The sequence below is a fragment of the Zootoca vivipara genome, chromosome 11 (assembly GCF_963506605.1).
Source record: "Zootoca vivipara chromosome 11, rZooViv1.1, whole genome shotgun sequence".
Classification (NCBI taxonomy): domain Eukaryota; kingdom Metazoa; phylum Chordata; class Lepidosauria; order Squamata; family Lacertidae; genus Zootoca; species Zootoca vivipara.
The window spans coordinates 31,733,977-31,750,689 of NC_083286.1; the positions used below are offsets into that span (position 1 = coordinate 31,733,977).

Here is a 16,713-nt window from a genome sequence, read left to right on the forward strand (position 1 = left end):
GCAGATAAGAAACCCTAAGACAGTTGGATTGTGCCTTGTATGCCTCCTTCTGGCAACTCCTGCATGCAAACTGGTGCCAAATGTATTGCTCTGCTTTCCACATCACGGAGGCCAAGAGTGGGGGTCTTGTCATCTGGGCAGCCCAGGACTTCCATACACAGTGCTCAGGTTTGCACCCCAGAGAGGTCACTTCAGTGCTGCTAACGCAACAAAAACAACACGGGAGGCAGCAGTTGTGAGTTACCAGTCTCTGCAGCTGCAGCAGGCGCTGTGATTCCCCAGTGGTTTGACTTCACCCTAGGAGGCGCACTTCATGTCTAATTTTCTCTCGAGACAGATGGATGTCAACAACAAGATAAAAAAGACAAAGCATTGACTAAAAAGCTGAGGCTCAGAACGGCAAAAATGAATTGGTAGCACCAACCTCACACTACAGATTAGTGGAATAATAATCAGCATACTCCACATTCCCAGTCTAGTGTGATGCCACTAATGTGTGTGTGTCTACATTATAAAAAAACACTTTTTAAAAGAATGTTCATTGTGAATTACAAGGTTTTAATGCAGACTAATTAGTGTGTATCACTGCTGAAGCAAGCTACATTCAAAGCAGGGACAGGGTTGGGAATTGGGGGAAAGCATTAGGCTTCCTAATTCCTTTTCCCCAGAAATGTGTACTACATGGAAACAAGCAGACTCAGAGATACTCAGTTCCTGCATTTGTTACAGGAAGAGCTTCTTCTGAAAGTACCATTGGCAAAGCAAATACTGACAGCATCCACAACAACCAACTACATGGCAATGAGAGGATGCTTAAGAATTACAGCTACACAGCAAATCTGGATGTTAAGTAGTGGGTGCCCACACACTCACCAAGCCCCCAGTTTCTGTGGGTACACTGACTCCACCTCTTCTACAGTACTCTTCTTTTGAGCAAGAAGTCCTGGATGGAGCTTTGATCAGAACAATCCACATTAGAGGAAGCCAGCACAATTTGCAGCAGGGTAAATAATGCTGGTGTAATTTACCTGTATCCCAAACTCTGCTACTGCTGGCTGAGCTGGCCCAAGCCTGACAGAGCAAAAGCACACCTTCTGACTTACAACTCCCTTTCTGCCACTGTAACTTCTGTTGGGATGCTAGGCCATGGGACTGAGCTGAGCAGCCTTGGGAATAGCGGTAAGCCTCCCGATGTCCTAGCTCTCCACTGACATGACCTTTTGTGGGAGACTTACCCCATCTGAGTCTTGTCTGATGACCTATGCCAGTATATCTCTGGCTGAGTCAGGATCTGGGACTTCAGACAGCATAACCCAGGCTCAACCAGAGACCCACCTATTTCAAACTCTACTTATCCCAGCAGATCTTTGGTTTGGATTACTCCCTAAGTGCATTTGGGTAATATACTGTCATGAACACTGATAGCCTCAAAACACAGAGTTCCCAGTTGCAGAGATGCTTCCAAGCCAGTCAAATGAACTCATTTAGAAGCCCATCCAGTCTTTCCCATTCAATTAAGGAAGGGAGTGGAGTAGATGGGAATGTTGGGAGAGGGGCTAGTATATATTTCCCACTCATCCCCACATGCTTTGAGATTTCCTATTGAGTTAGGGACCCAGGTGGCGCTGTGGGTTAAACCACAGAGCCAAGGGCTTGCCAATCAGAAGGTCGGCGGTTCGAATCCCTGCAACAGGGTGAGCTCCCGTTGCTTGGTCCCAGCTCCTGCCCACCTAGCAGTTCGAAAGCACTTCAAAGTGCAAGTAGATAAATAGGGACTGCTCCGGCGGGAAGGTAAACGGCGTTTCCGTGCGCTGCTCTGGTTCGCCAGAAGCAGCTTTGTCATGCTGGCCACATGAGCCGGAAGCTGTCTGTGGACAAACGCCGGCTCCCTCGGCCTATAGAGCGAGATGAGCGCCGCAACCCCAGAGCCGGACACGACTGGACCTGATGGTCAGGGGCCCCTTTACCTTTACCTATTGAGGAATAACACCTGAAAAGGGATTACATCACACTGTTTCCATAGTGGTGTTCCAGGAAGAATCCTGCCATTCTGTAATTTGAAATTGAGCAACATTATATATTAATTCAGTCCTGCTGGGTCCAAAGGAACTACCGAATCCAGAAAACAAAATAGATGACAGCAGCAGAAAAGTCCAGCTCTGTACAAGTTGCTTGAATCTTTTGCTGAAGTGACATAACAGCTGACACGTGACCTTGGCCCCTGGATTGATGATAACAATAAAGAAAACCTTGTGGCTGATAAAAACAGCTGAGAGGAACATCAATAGACATCACAGTAGGTGGTGGAACCATAACATATTTGGTTGTTTTGAAGAAGATGTGGATGTGAAATATGTCAATGAGAATTGTGTGAAGACAATGACAGATAGCAGGGGTGCTTCTTGCGATTTCTCCAAAGAAGATTTTGAGCATGTATGAAAGGTAGAAAAGACTTCACATCCAACTCCAAAATAATGAAAACGGTTAAACGACATGGTCCAATCTCTGATCAGTATGAAAGAAAAGTCCAGAAGTTCCATACGAGTCCATGAAGCAAACTGAAGTATAAGTGAAGAACTGCTGTCTATAAGTGAAGGGAAAAGGTGGTGTGCGTATGAATGGAGTTGTACTAAATGCCAAAAATGGACTGATGAGGCAGGTGAGATTCTGTGTATGAGAAACTGCTTACCTACAGTGTTTGTGTCAGTGACTTTAACCCTCTCATTTTAAATAAGCAACTATTCTCCAGCAATTGGTCACTTCTGATCCCATATTTCATCATAGTGGCAAGGAGATTTACAAATGATACTATTTTAGGATTCCTGGCCAAACTCCATTGTAAGTGACTGTAACGCTCAACCCATTTCTTCTTACATTTATATTCTGAAGTAGTGTTCTTATCTGAAGCTTTTCCGTGGGTGTGCACTAGCAGTCCAACATGCCCACCAGAGAGGTAGCTGCATTTTTGTGATGAATGGAGTGATTGCTGTATATATAGAGTGTGTAAAGTGATCTGGGATTCTGGAGAGGCAATGCACTGTATAAATGTAAGTTATTGCTTGGGTGGTTTCATCTCTTTGGAGCAGATAAAAAGGACATGGCCCACGCTATAACTCTCCTCCAACCAGCTAATGGGATAAAATTAAATAAAAAATAAAATGTCAGTGACAAAATATATCCCAGTGGTGAGATAGGAGAGTAGAATGGTTTTTGAGGAAAGTAGCCAAAGCTTTTGCAAAAAGTAGAAGATTCAAGAAACTTTCATATCATGCAGAGATAGGCTTGATAACATGGCAGGAGATGCAATCATGGTCAAACAAGCTAGCAAATGATGCTTAATAGGCCTTCTCCATCAATGATTTTGTCTTGGTGTTGTTACCTGCTATGTTAGTACCCCAATTAATATTTCTAGAATGCACAGAAAATGTAGATGGTGGGTGGAACCCTATCAAAGTATGAAAGCTTATCAACCTCATAACATCTGGATGCACTGTTCCATGCTCACACAGCAGAATTATTAAACACAGTGATCTGAAAGCATTCAGATTTGAGAAAAAAACATTCATGTAGTCAAGTACACTGCTTCATGACTGTATACCCTAGTATGATCTGTTTTTGAATTGGATTTATTATTGAACTGTGGATTTCTTTGAAAAGTGTGGTTTCTAAAAGACAATTCCCTTGATGATGATAAGCTTTTACAGTTCTGGAACATTTTCAGTTTCCTAGAAGTTCCTGGAAATCTTCCTGACTCTTGACTCCAGCAACCACTTGCATTTTGTTTTTAAGGCGGCAGTTAGGGATGGGCTAAACCAATAGCGCAAAATTATGTTGATGCTCTTATTACAAGCATTCATGGCTTCACTCTCTGGCTATCACAGAAAACATACGGAACTGATGACATGCCCCACATTTTTGAAATTCTGCATGGGAAGGTCAGAATATTCATGACTTAAATCTAGTGTTCATGCTCTGTCCTCACACAAAACATTCAATATACACAGATAAGAATGCAAGATGACCACGTATTATTGGGTTTTGTTTGTTTGTTTTTGGAACAAGTACAGTCAGTCTAGGATTTGGACTGAAGTTGCACAGTATAAACTGGGGGGGGGGGTCGTGCCTACAATTCAACCCCAGTTCTCACCTTAGTTTAGCTATGAACTCCTTAGGTGGATACCACTCTCAATATCAATTCCCACTTTTGTAGCATGAATATTACCACTAATGATGGTAGTGGCGATGATAAGATATTTCCCTTTAAAAAAAACCAACAACAACCAACAACAACTTTGAAACCTTCTTTAAAAAAAACTCCGTGTTAAAGTGTGATTAATGTCAAACCAACAACACAACACAACAATTCAGAACTTTTGCACCTTGGTGTTCACCCACACTCTCCCCGACATGCCCGATTCAGCATCCACAACCAGTAAAGCTGGAAGATAGAAGGCGGAATGTGTGTGTGAGAGAGGGAGGGAGAGAGAGAGGATCCTAATTCCGCATTTGGTTGAGAACCCGGTCTCTCTCCATCCCTTCAGCGACTCCGCTCCCTCCTCGCCCCTCTCTCTCGACTTGCCTCTTACTTCGAGCTCCCCCACCTGCAGCGCACGCCGCTCACTGAGACAAAAGACGGGCCAATCAGAGGGCAGGGTGTGTCCGCGGTCCTCGCTGCCTCCCCCCCCCCGCCCGAAGCTGCCTCTTGAGTGAAGGGAGGCGAGTAGGGGGAAGCAGGCGGCGGCGGCGAGTGTGGTTCTCGCCTCAGACAGACGCGCGCACGCCGCCTCTGTTTGTACACAGCGCACTTTCCAGCCGGCAGAGCGCTCTCCCTCTCTCTCTCTCTCTCTCGTCATTTTTCTCTTCCCTGCAGCAGCGGCAGGAGCAGCCAGCCAAGAGGCTGCCCCCACCGACCCGCGGTAGGCGAAGGAGGCGAAGGAAGAGTCTCTCTCTTGCTCGCTCGCTCGCTCGCTCCCACACACCTGCCTAGCACATCCGCGGAACCGGGCGCGTCTCCGGCGAGCGATGAGTGGCGACTCGCGACAGCCGCGTTTCTGCCGCGAGCTGCGCGGGGGTCTCCGAGGAGGATATCCTGGCCATTAGGCGAGACGCGACATTCGCCGTTGAGGAGGAGGGGGGGGGACGTCTCCTTCCTCGTGGGGATCTGCTGCTGAGCTACCAGGTGTGGAGAGACCGCCGCTCTCCCTCCCGCGCCAAACTCCTCGACTCTGCCGTCTCGGGATCGTCCCTCGGGAGATCCAGGGATCACCATCATGAGCCGCTGGGTGGGCGCCTGGCTCGTGCTGTGCGCCAGCCTGGGAGCGCCGTCGTCCGCCAGAGGTGAGCAGCGGGCGGGCGAGGGGGACGGGAAGGATGCTCGACGGGGGTGCCGCGAGGGTCAGGGGAAGAGCAGCAGAGGCGCATTCCGCTGTGGAAAGTGATGGCAAAGTCCAAAAATAAATAAATAAAGTGAATTAATGCGCCGGGCAATCTTGGGGAAGGGGCAAGCGTGTGTGGAGAGAGAGAGAGAGACGTGCGAATAAGCCAGAGCTGTCTGGACGTGGGTGTTTTCTTGTATGTATTTATTTTCTTTAATCAGATTATGTGTCATCCATCCTCAGACATGTTCTCTTTAGCAATGGGCGCTTCGCAGATGCAGTCAGGGCTTCCGCGTAATCCTGATAAGCGCACTGGCAAGATGGAATAATAATAATAATAATAATAGCCATCATCACCGCAACCCTGCGATCGTTTCCTTAGTCCCCTCCCTTCCGTTGTTTGTTTTATTTTATTTTTAATTATACATCTGAGGCGCAGCGAAGAAGCAGGAGAGCCTCGGACAGTTTGCGAATGCAGTCGCGGGGCTTCTTTCTGCTCCGCTGTCCTCCCTGCCGTGGCCGTCTCTAAATAGGACGCCCTCCTCCTGAAAAGGTGCAGTGATGGAGGTTGCTGGGGAGGCGGGGAGGAAACTTCCTCGCTCGCTCGCTCTCTTTCTGTATTAATCGGATGCACCGAGGGGAGGCTCGGATAGAGAAAGATTAGACAGATGCATGTATTAATTCTGTGCCTTTAACGGGCAGGCAGATGGAGGAGTGTGGTGGATCGAGAGATGGAGAAAATACCTCGCAGATAACACAGATTAGATCCTCTCCAATATATATCGAGCCTTTGTCCAGACAGAGGGGGAGGAAGGGCAGACCTCGAGATAACTTAGACATGACTTCACCCTCTCTGCCTTTGAAAATATGCCCTCAGGTGTCTGCGAAAGTTGAGAAGCTTCCTCAGATAAGGAAATCATTGGAGAACGAGCTTTTTTATTTTCTTCCCCAGGCTGTGTTGTGGTGGGGCGGTGGGAAAGGGAGGAAAAATGCCTCACTTAACTGGAGAGGAAAGCTCAACTGCAGCTGAGCTTGGCGTTTCCAAGTTTGGTCCAGCCTTGATTTTTCTCCTCCCTCGCGCCCTCCACCAATTTCCCCGACGCAGCTGCTCACCTTTTCTACTCATAACACAGATTTGCTCCTGTGAGTTTTCTTGTAGGGGGAACCAGTGCAGAGGAGAAGGGAAGAGAAACACCTTGTCTTCCCAGCTGATCTGAGAGGAGGGATATCTCTATATTATATACTTACAGAGATACAGATATTGCAATCTCCCTCCTCTATTTTTTGACAGCCTCCCCTTCAGAATAAAGAGCTTCCTCCTCCCGCAGTTCGCCTTGTCTCCTCAGCACTCAAAGGTGGGGATGGTCACGGTGATGATTTAACATCTATATTATGTCAGCACTCATATGTGGAGACTATTATTATTATTTATTATACTATATTATGTGAGAGAAAGGTATATTGGTGCAAACAAGAGACAGCTGCTTCGACGTGAGAGGCGCCTGGCGGGGGTGGAGGAGGCGACCCTGTGCCGGGAGGCGAGCCGCTCGGTTCTGACGGGGCTGGAGTGATCCCCGCTTGGGTCTCGTTAAGTCGTCCCCGAGGGGAGGGAGAGGGAGGCGTTCCTCTCGCCGAGATTCTCTCCCTCGCTGAGGAAGCGTCCCTGCCTTCGCTTTGATCCTGCTTGTCGCGCGCCACGGGCTGGGCGCGAGCGCAGGGCTTGACGGAGGGGGAGCCCCAGTCCGCCGCCGACTGGCAGCGCGGGAGAAAAAGCAGATCAGGGGCAAAAGGCGCTCGCCAAATCCCCGCGTGAGGGGATGCAGCCGCCGCCTCCGCAGCAGCAGCAGCAACCACCGCCCACTGGCTGTGTCCTATCGTGAGAGAGACAGCTCTGTGCTGCGGCCATTCACCCACATTTCCCTCCCCTGCTGCCGCCGCCGCTCTGCAAATCACAACCCCAGTTATCACCAATACACGCTTATAGTTGGTGTGTAATACACACATGTAGCCAGAAAACTCGGAGGTCGCACCCTGAATTGCGGGCAGTGTAAATAACAGCATTCACCCGTGTGTACTCCAAAAGTGGGGAAATGAGATATGAGTTTTTGAGGTACCCACAGCTTCTCAGGTTACCAACATTCGCATGTGAATGTTGACGCACCTGCAGCCTGTCTTTATGTCTGGAGTTTCAACAACTTCTGGGAAATTTTTAAACATGCTGTGGTTATGCAGGTTTTGCCTCCCGAAGAGGTTATATATATACATGAAGATAAAACTTTGCTCTGCAAAGGAGTTCATGTCAAAAAGGCAACTGGGCTTGCCACAGAATGGATCTGCCTTAAGCGTTTATTAACGTTTTGGGGGAGAGGGGGCTGAGGATGCATGTGAATCTCTCAAAGACGGTGAATAGCAAGGAGGTTAACACTTGACAGGAGACACCAGAATTCTCTCAAAAATAATTGCAATGAGGAGTTTCTGGAGTTCCAGAAATAGCTGGCTATTACCAAGATGATTCCTGTCCCCAAAGGTTATTCCCTTCATTCATGCCTACTTATGAATGCCCACAATTAATAAATGCAATACTACCTGGTCTTACAAACGATTTTGAGAGCGAACAATTACACAGCACACTAAAAGAGTTGCTGTGTACTTTTAATGTATTTATTTAGGGGGGAAAGTATAAACCTGTTAATTTAAAATAACAACAACTTCCAAACAGCATACATAAAATAACAGAAAACAATTACCAACAACGCACAAATACTATAAGCATTTTTTTAAAACAAAAACAAAACAAGTATACATAACTAAATTACTGAGAAATTGCCATTTTTTTACTGGGAAATAGTAATAAAGGGGATGTGCTCAATCCAGGAGTTGCCAGTGTGACGCTTGTGAGTGCGTATGTGCTCTCAGAGGTCTTCCTCAGTTCCTGCAGGTTCCTTTTCCTTTCCCCTTCCTATGCTGAAATAAGCATTCTATTTTATGCAATAAGATAGGTTGTGGTGTGCATGTGGCTGGTTTGCAAATGTGCCCACAGACCCACCTTTGGTGGTGATCAATCCAAGATTGTCCCTAATTCCCCATGGACAAAGAACTGGCAGCCTTACATGGGAAGAACCATCACTCCCCCACTCCCTTATATCACCCTGATAGTCCTCCTGTAACCAAGAACTCCTCAGTTTAATCATTCCAGTTATAGGAACAATGATGTGTGAACTCAACTAACCCTTAACCTTTGAACTTATGAACTTTCAAATAGCATTATTTTATTATAACAGGCCCTTTTATGGTTAATTACCATTAGTGATCATCATGGTGTCTAAGTCTTCTTTGATGTAGCAGGATACATTTATCTAATGTTTCTTTTACATTTGCACTGAGCTTTCCTTGACTGATCTTTTCTTTGAAAATTAAACTAATACAGGTATAGCAGTCTAATGGGGGGGGGGGTGCTGTTGCCATTATTCTTCGATACTGTCCATACACTGATGCAGTGAGCATGTGATACCTTTGCATTCTGTTTTTATAACTGGAGTTTGAACTGTTAAGCAAAATGAGCTATGGGGTGAGAAGTAGTAAAATAGCAAAGCAAAATCTGCAGGAGAATCTGTATTATGCACATGCATACTGGTGAAAAGTCAGAAACTCAACCTTATGGTACAGTATGATTTGAAGTACATTATTTACTATTGTTCCAGAGTACAGACAAAAGTGATGCCAACTATTTCCAGTAATTCTGCCTTGGTAGCTCAGTTCATAGAGCATGAGATTCAATCTCAGGGTTGTGGGTTCAAGCCTCATATTGGGCAAAAGATTCCTGCTTTGCTGGGTGTTATACTAGATGACCCTTGTAATCCATTCCAACTTCATAATTCTGTGATTCTAACTCCTTATTTCCAAGTTCCAAATGATATAACTGGATGAAATTTAATCAAATCATAAACCAAGATCAATGGAAAAGTAAAATAGTGATGGTGTTTCTTTGCAATAACATTCTAAACAGTGTTTTAATCTTCAAAAACTATGTAAGACAAATAAACAAGGCTTGTGCTAGCGAAGTAATTGGAAGGCTTGATGCTCAGTAACTATTGGTGCTATATAAATTAGTTATTGCCAACAATGTCTGCCAGATCATTTTACTTATTGATTGAGTTCGGATGGTTATTCAACATGACCAATCAAACCAAGCATAACTGTTGGTTTTCAGTGACTCTTAGAAGAAACGTATTTAAGTTGCATATCTTTTCCACTTCGCCACACTTCAGGTGTATGAAATCTATAAAGTCTGCTTCAGTTTGTAAGAGTGGAATGGTGAAGATGCACTATAAAAATATGAGGAATAATATTTCATGATTGTTCAGCTCTGTGAGAAATTGCCAGTTGTGTAGGTTGAAGAGCAAATTGGTTTATTTTTCAGTTTGTATATACTTGTTCAGAAATAGGAGAAAACAAAAATTTAAAGAGTCAATAAGGGCATGAAAGCAATGTCCCTTCCCCATTGTCAGTCCTCTGGCAACTGGTATTTAAGGGTTATGTAAATACAGGAATGGTTTAATAGTTAATCATATGGGTATGAGTATGAATACAGCCACTCCTGTCCTTCTCACTGCAAGAGAGCTATGCCGAGCATCTCCCCAAATATTGGTAGGTTGGAGGCGTTAAATAAAAGTAAGGGGATTGGCCTTAATCTCAGTGGCATCTTCTTTTCCCTACCTTCTGAGAAAAGAGCCATAGGGATCCAACCTACAACTAAATACTGGCTACTAAACTTTTGATGTGCTTGCACTTCGGCAGCGAAAACTAAGCAAAGGTTTACTAAGAAAAGTGATATGCTCGAAATGTTTGCTCACACCCACATTTATACTGTAATATTGCCATAGTGCATGCAGTTCAGAAAATAAGAGGTGCTCTGTTGGCTCAGGCCAAAGGTCCACCAGTTAGTCCACTTAGCTTCCTATTTCCCATAGTGGATAGCCATGAACTTCCAAGATGCCTTCAATAAGGGCATGAAAGCAATAGCCCTTCCCCATTGTCAGTGCTCTGGCAACTGGTATTTAATGGCATCAAGCCTCTGAACAAGGAGGTTCCTTTTAATGATCATGGTTAATAGTTGTTGATAATTCCATCCTATATGGATGTTTCTAATCTCCCTTTAAAGCCTTCTAAGCCAGTATATGGCACACATTGTAGATACAATACAAATAAAGTTGAGTATAGATTTATAGAGACTGTAATCTTCTCACCACTTTTATGGGAGAAAATACATGAGCTACCGTAGCTTCAATTCATCTAGTATGTGAGGAGAGTACCAACTCTTCTTTCATAGAAGCAGGGTTGACAGCATCACATCTATCAAAGGAAAGAACATCGAGTAAATGTGGGGTAGTCTACATTGTTCCCCCCCCTAGCATGTATGTATGGGCTCGCACATTCTCTCCCCATACGTAGAACATCATGTTTGATTGGTCCTGTGTGCTAAATGTTCTAAATGTTTCATGCATGTATCCCAGATATGTGTTTTTTTTAAAAAAAGACATTTCCTCCACCCCTGTTGTGTAATTAATTAAAATTAATTAAAACTTTGTTTGGTACTTGTACAGTAAAGCAGACAATCTTTAACAGTAATATAAAAATGTTTATGCACTATACAATAAAATTTGCATCTCAGTGGAAAGCATATGGCTGATTTTTGAATCAAATAAACAAGTTTATAAAGTGAAAATGCATTCTATTCATTTAAAACCTTTTTGAAAATGGTAATTTTCAATACAACGCATCATTTATTTGCACTTTTTTCACCCTTGTTTATGTGGGTATGTTTTCCTTGTTCCATAGATCAATGATAGAGTTTGCATTTTGCATGCATACATTCCAAATTCAGTTTGTGTAATCTCCAGTTAGATGATTGAAGCGATGGCTCAGTCAGTAGAGCATGAGACTCAGTCTCAGGGTTGTGGGTCTGAGTACCACGTTGGGCAAAATATTACTTTGTTGCAGAGGGTTAGACTAGATGATCCCCATGGTCTCCTCCAACTCTACAATTCTATGAAAGAGTCTTAAGTAAGAAGACTAGTAAATACCTCACCCTGGGACCTTGGAGAGCTCCTGTCAGTCAAATTAGACAGTACTGGCCTATGTGGACTAGTGTACTTAACTCCTTATTTGTTTATTCTGCCCCACATCCAAAGATCTCTGGACAGATAACAATAAAATGACAGAAAACCAAACAAATTCATAAAATGCAGCAATGCATTAAAATACAATAGAAGCCACCATTTAAGGCAGTCTCAATCTTCTTGCCTTTAATCTGGCATCTAAAAGCCAGCAGTGTAGACCTCAACTGGATTTCAAGGGGGTGGTGCTACCAATTTTTTGAGCCGCAGCAGAAAAACCCATCCCCACATCCCAGACACTAAGGACCCCCTCCTCCCCACAACTGATATTAATTCCCAGTAGGAATGATCTGGGAAAGACACTTGTGTTTAGGTTACAAGCCACTTTTAAAATAAAAGAAATAAAACCTTTACTGTAGCCCAGAAACATATTGGCAGCCAGTGAGGTTCTTTAAGAACCAGACTGACGTGGCTTCAGCTGGTGGTCTCACTTAGACAGGCTGCTCCATTTTGTACTTGCTGCAGAAGGTTATCAACAGATGGATCCCTATGGCCCAACTATCCTTGTTCAGGTATGGCTGTAGCTTGTGCACCACATTAGTGACTGATTACTATCCAGGAGTATTCACAGACTTTATACTTGCTTTATACCTGCTCATACAAGAGGGCAAGAAGTCATTCCCCTAAGTGCCGGAGTCACTTCATTTTACTAACCAAATGCATGTAGTATGATAACAGACAAATTATGTGGGTATAAAGCCAGTGTTAGTTATACTTATCAGAATCAATGGACCTGACTGATTTACACACATTGATTTCTGTAGTCAGCTATATGGCTATCTTTAAATATATTTAATCTCATTAAACAAATGCTTTTTGTTCTATGCTCCCTTTTTTGTCACTTGGGTTTGGGTTTGGCACATCATATTGTTCCCATCTCTTTCCCAAGGACTTTGTCTCTAGTTACACTTTGCTGGATTTGTCTAAAGCTCTGAGAGCAGTTCATACCTTGCTATTCCACTAAAGTATTAGACTTTCTGAGAAAGTGCCATGTTTACTTTAATAATCCAAAGAAAGAAAGAAAGAAAGAAAGAAAGAAAGAGAAAGAAAGGGGAATTAAATAATAAGCATGTATTTAAGTTTAAAAATGCACTTGGGGAAAATTCCACAACTAAAAAACTGTGTGTGTGTGTGTGTGGCTGTCTGTCTATCTATCTATATCTATCTATCTATCTATCTATCTATCTATCTATCTATCTATCTATCTATCTATGAAGAAAATCCTTTATCCTGGTAGACAGGAGAGGTGAGATGACCTAGCAGGGTTCTCTCCCCCCCCACCCCCAATTTAACTTGATGTGATTTTTTGTAGGTGACAGATATTACTTTTATTTTTTTTAAGTTGCCTCTTTTATTAGTCATGTTCTGACCCAGATGTCATTATATAGATTGATATCCTGGTTATCTTTGTCCCTTCAGGCTAAGTGGGCAACTGCTTTTCATAATGTCTTTGCATTTCTCATCTAGCCTATTTTAACATTTCAACTTTATCCATCAGGTTGCTGTCTGACATGAGTGGCTTTTCCCACTCATGTCAGTCAATGTATGGATTATATGTGTTCAGATTTAGTTGTCTTATATTCTGCTATCAAGCAAATACTTTATCTATGGGTCACAGTGCACAAATGATGTAAGTGTTAAGAGTGACATATACTACACTCAAATTACCCTTCCCATAAGAAGGGGGTCACCGATCCAGGTTTTCTTGTTATTAATGTTTTATTGACTTGACAGAATACCAGAATTTTCAGTAGTACAACCAATAAAAATGTACCAAATTTTATAGCTCCTAAATTAGCAAAACTAGACACTTCCCAAAGCCTTTATCCCACAAACAAGCAAATATAGGTGATTTTAACTGGTGAAGAAAATTCTACCCAATGGAGATATAAACCAAGCAAATGAAAATCATAAAGATAATACTAATTAAGAATGTGGAGGTGTTAGAAAGGGAACCTGAAGCACAACCAGAATTTTGAACATTTATTCCATTCATGAACAAGGAGCATAAGCCCAAGTGATGAACACCAATATCCCATTGTTACCTTCCCCTAAAATCAGACTGGATGTAGACTCAAAACCAAGTTTCAAAATGTAAAGAATAAAATTTGATTATAAAATCACTGTTTTTATTAGAGTTTGGACAAAATGAGAATTCCAATTTTTAAGAGAATGAATGAATGGAAGTAGGGAAGTAATTATTAAGAGATCTGTACTTACCTTGGTTTCCCTCTGTGAAGTGTTGGCAGGCCATATTTATCATATTCAACATGTCATATTCAATTTGACCTTTTAGTCTAAGGAAATACTACCAAGGGAAAGAAATGATGCATGCTAAGGAAAGCACCCATGTTATTATGATGCATTGTCATTATGGCCAGTTACAAAGAGCAGTCCAGGAAAGTGGGCAAATCCTGTTGGGAATCTTGACAAGCCAGAACCTTGAGACTCCTTATAAAAGTCTTGCAGGAACTCAGGGTCCATGCTGACAACATTGTTGCACACATTTTCTCTTTGCTTTAGCTCTGTACTGTGTAACTCAGAGCAGAAGAAGGAAGCATATCTGAATTTTATTCCTCCCATGCTTTGTGGAGTACCCATTTATTTCTGTTGAGCTAGGAAGCAGAAAACCGATGGCAACAATAAACCATGTGAAATACAGTGGTACCTCGGGTTACAGACGCTTCAGGTTACAGACGCTTCAGGTTACAGACTCCGCTAACCCAGAAATAGTACCTCAGGTTAAGAACTTTGCTTCAGGATGAGAACAGAAATCGCGTGCTGGTGGCGCGGTGGCAGCAGGAAGCCCCATTAGCTAAAGTGGTACCTCAGGTTATGAACAGTTTCAAGTTAAGAATGGACCTCCAGAACGAATTAAGTTCTTAACCCGAGGTACCACCGTACAGTATTGATTCTGCATGTGGGTTGTCCATCTGCTGCAATACACATAGTACCAGCAGCTGGATAAAGGATCACTGATTGCACAAATCTTGGCATCCACATATTCATGTTCCGTATGAATGCACCACTTTACACAAACCCCACGTGCACAACATGGCACTTCTGCTAACACCCCTAAGCATTCCCCAAGCATCCATGTGTTGTGGATGGGGCAGGGAGTGAACATTCTGCATCAAGTTTATGCAGAGTTTTTTGCTTTATCACTTTGGTACAAAAATAGCAAATTCTCACATTGCAAAGCGTGCATTCCTAATCCACAGGAAATTTCTAGTGCTCAAAAATATGCAAAGTAAAAGTTAGACAATAATACTGAGGTATATCATACTTTCTCTACCAACTTAAAACAAAATACGGAAAAAGTTGTACAGGGTTTATGGTGACTTAACAGACTTTTAAAATACAACAAATACTTGTCCTTGCAGAGCGATACCATTATATATATTCCCATGCTTATGGATGAACTTTTGGTCCCCATCTATACCTTTATGAATAGAAAGGAATATAAATTGTAAAAGTATGTGTCTGTAAAAATGAAAAGAAAGAAAATGTGTGTGTGTGTGTGTGTTCATTCAATGTCTTACACAGGGTTTTGTATCAACCATTCATTGCTGCCCCCATGGTAAATCTCAGAGGGCATAAACAAGAAGAATCTTTAAAGATTTTACAGTATTAAGAGCAAATGGGCCAGAGAGAGGAAGGAGGTGTAGAAAAAGAGGCAATAATGTCTCCAAGCAAGGAAACAATTACGTTAAATCACAGTTGATTCCAAATGTGCATGTAAAATAATTGATCAGCTGTCATTGGTTACCTAAGAAGTCCAGAGAAATGTAAATGATGGCTTAAATGTCTTCTTAAGTATGGATATTGTCAAGGTTGCAGTCAAGGTTGGCGTTCTTTCTTGTTTATTTTGACCTCATGTCTTTCCGCCGTTAATGGTAGTGCTTTTCCCCGCCTACTTACATTAGTTTTATGCAGGAAATAGAAATGCTCTTTATGTATTATTGCTTTTGAACAACTCACATTATAGCAGCCTCCACCCCCACAAATGAAGCAAAAGCTTTCAAAATAGTTTTGAAAGTGATTAGCATTGTAGTGCCTAATGGAGCACAGGTAGAATGGGAAGCCCAGGCAAAATATGTCTTGCTGTGACATTTGTTCTGAACTATTATGTGCCATGACAGTTAAGCCATTACTTATTCCCTCTTGGTTCATTATTCTGTAGACCTTTAATGACTCACTGACTTTAACCCAACTCTTGTAATTTCAAGATTATAACTCTGCCTCAAATACAAATTCTATTTAAAATGTTAGCTTACTTTTAAAGGTTGGCAGAAATGTATTCCTCAACAACTGGCAGCCCAGTATTTCAACAACTGGCAGCCCAGTCCTGTGTGTCCCATGGTCCCATGGTCTCATTGCCCCAATGTCCCATGGTCTTCAATCTGGTTTACTCTCAGGTAAATGTGCATAAGTGTGCAAAGGATTTCAGTGTTACTGACAAAATATATAAAAAAAACAACCACCTATCATTACATATGAAGCTAGTCTGGATTGAGTAAGATTGTTAGTGCCTCTCCCAATAGACCCAGAAATGCATTAGAGCATACTAATATTCTGCAATGTGCAATGTAGCATAGAGTACGACACTTCATCCTAAAAATATGACTATATAGATCTTTTGTGAGGCTCCCTCTAACTTCATATAGGAATGTCTGAAGTTTTTGTTTACTGGTTTCATAATTTCCTCAGTTATAGCAATACATTTTATAAGTCAAGAGACTAATTGTGGGAATTACACAATGCTGATTGCGGATTTCTACCTTTTCTCTTATAATTTGAGCACGGCAGGAAATGGACCTATAATAACAGTAAAACCAGAGGTTCTGTCTTCCTCTGTTTTTCACTTTGTGTCCAATACAAGGACTGAAACTACGATGTCGAGTCCTTGCATTGTGATTAGAAATAACTGGTTAAAGTCTGGGGCGGAGGAGTAGAACTTCACCCTTGCTAGCATTTTTTCTCTTATTTTTGTCATATCTTATTTTCTGTTCCATTTTTAATAGGTATTTTAACTATTGATTGGCAAAGCAATTGTCATGAAAAATTTAAGATACATTAAAGAGAGATGTTGTTTCCCCCATGGAAATGCTGGCAAAGGGCATTTTCTCATCACTGTAACTTTAAAAAGCCCAAACATTTTG

At 42.5% G+C, this 16,713-nt stretch overlaps 1 protein-coding gene across 1 annotated transcript in view; it reads left to right on the forward strand.

The window, feature by feature from the left end:
* Positions 1-4,951: 4,951 nt before the first annotated feature.
* Positions 4,952-16,713, forward strand: part of EDIL3 (EGF like repeats and discoidin domains 3) — a 237,998-nt gene continuing 226,236 nt past the window's right edge. Inside the window, exon 1 of the mRNA XM_060280211.1 lies at positions 4,952-5,337. Within this exon, the coding sequence (XP_060136194.1) occupies positions 5,271-5,337 (67 nt within the window). The 5' untranslated portion in view covers positions 4,952-5,270. The remainder of the gene's footprint in view (positions 5,338-16,713) is intronic.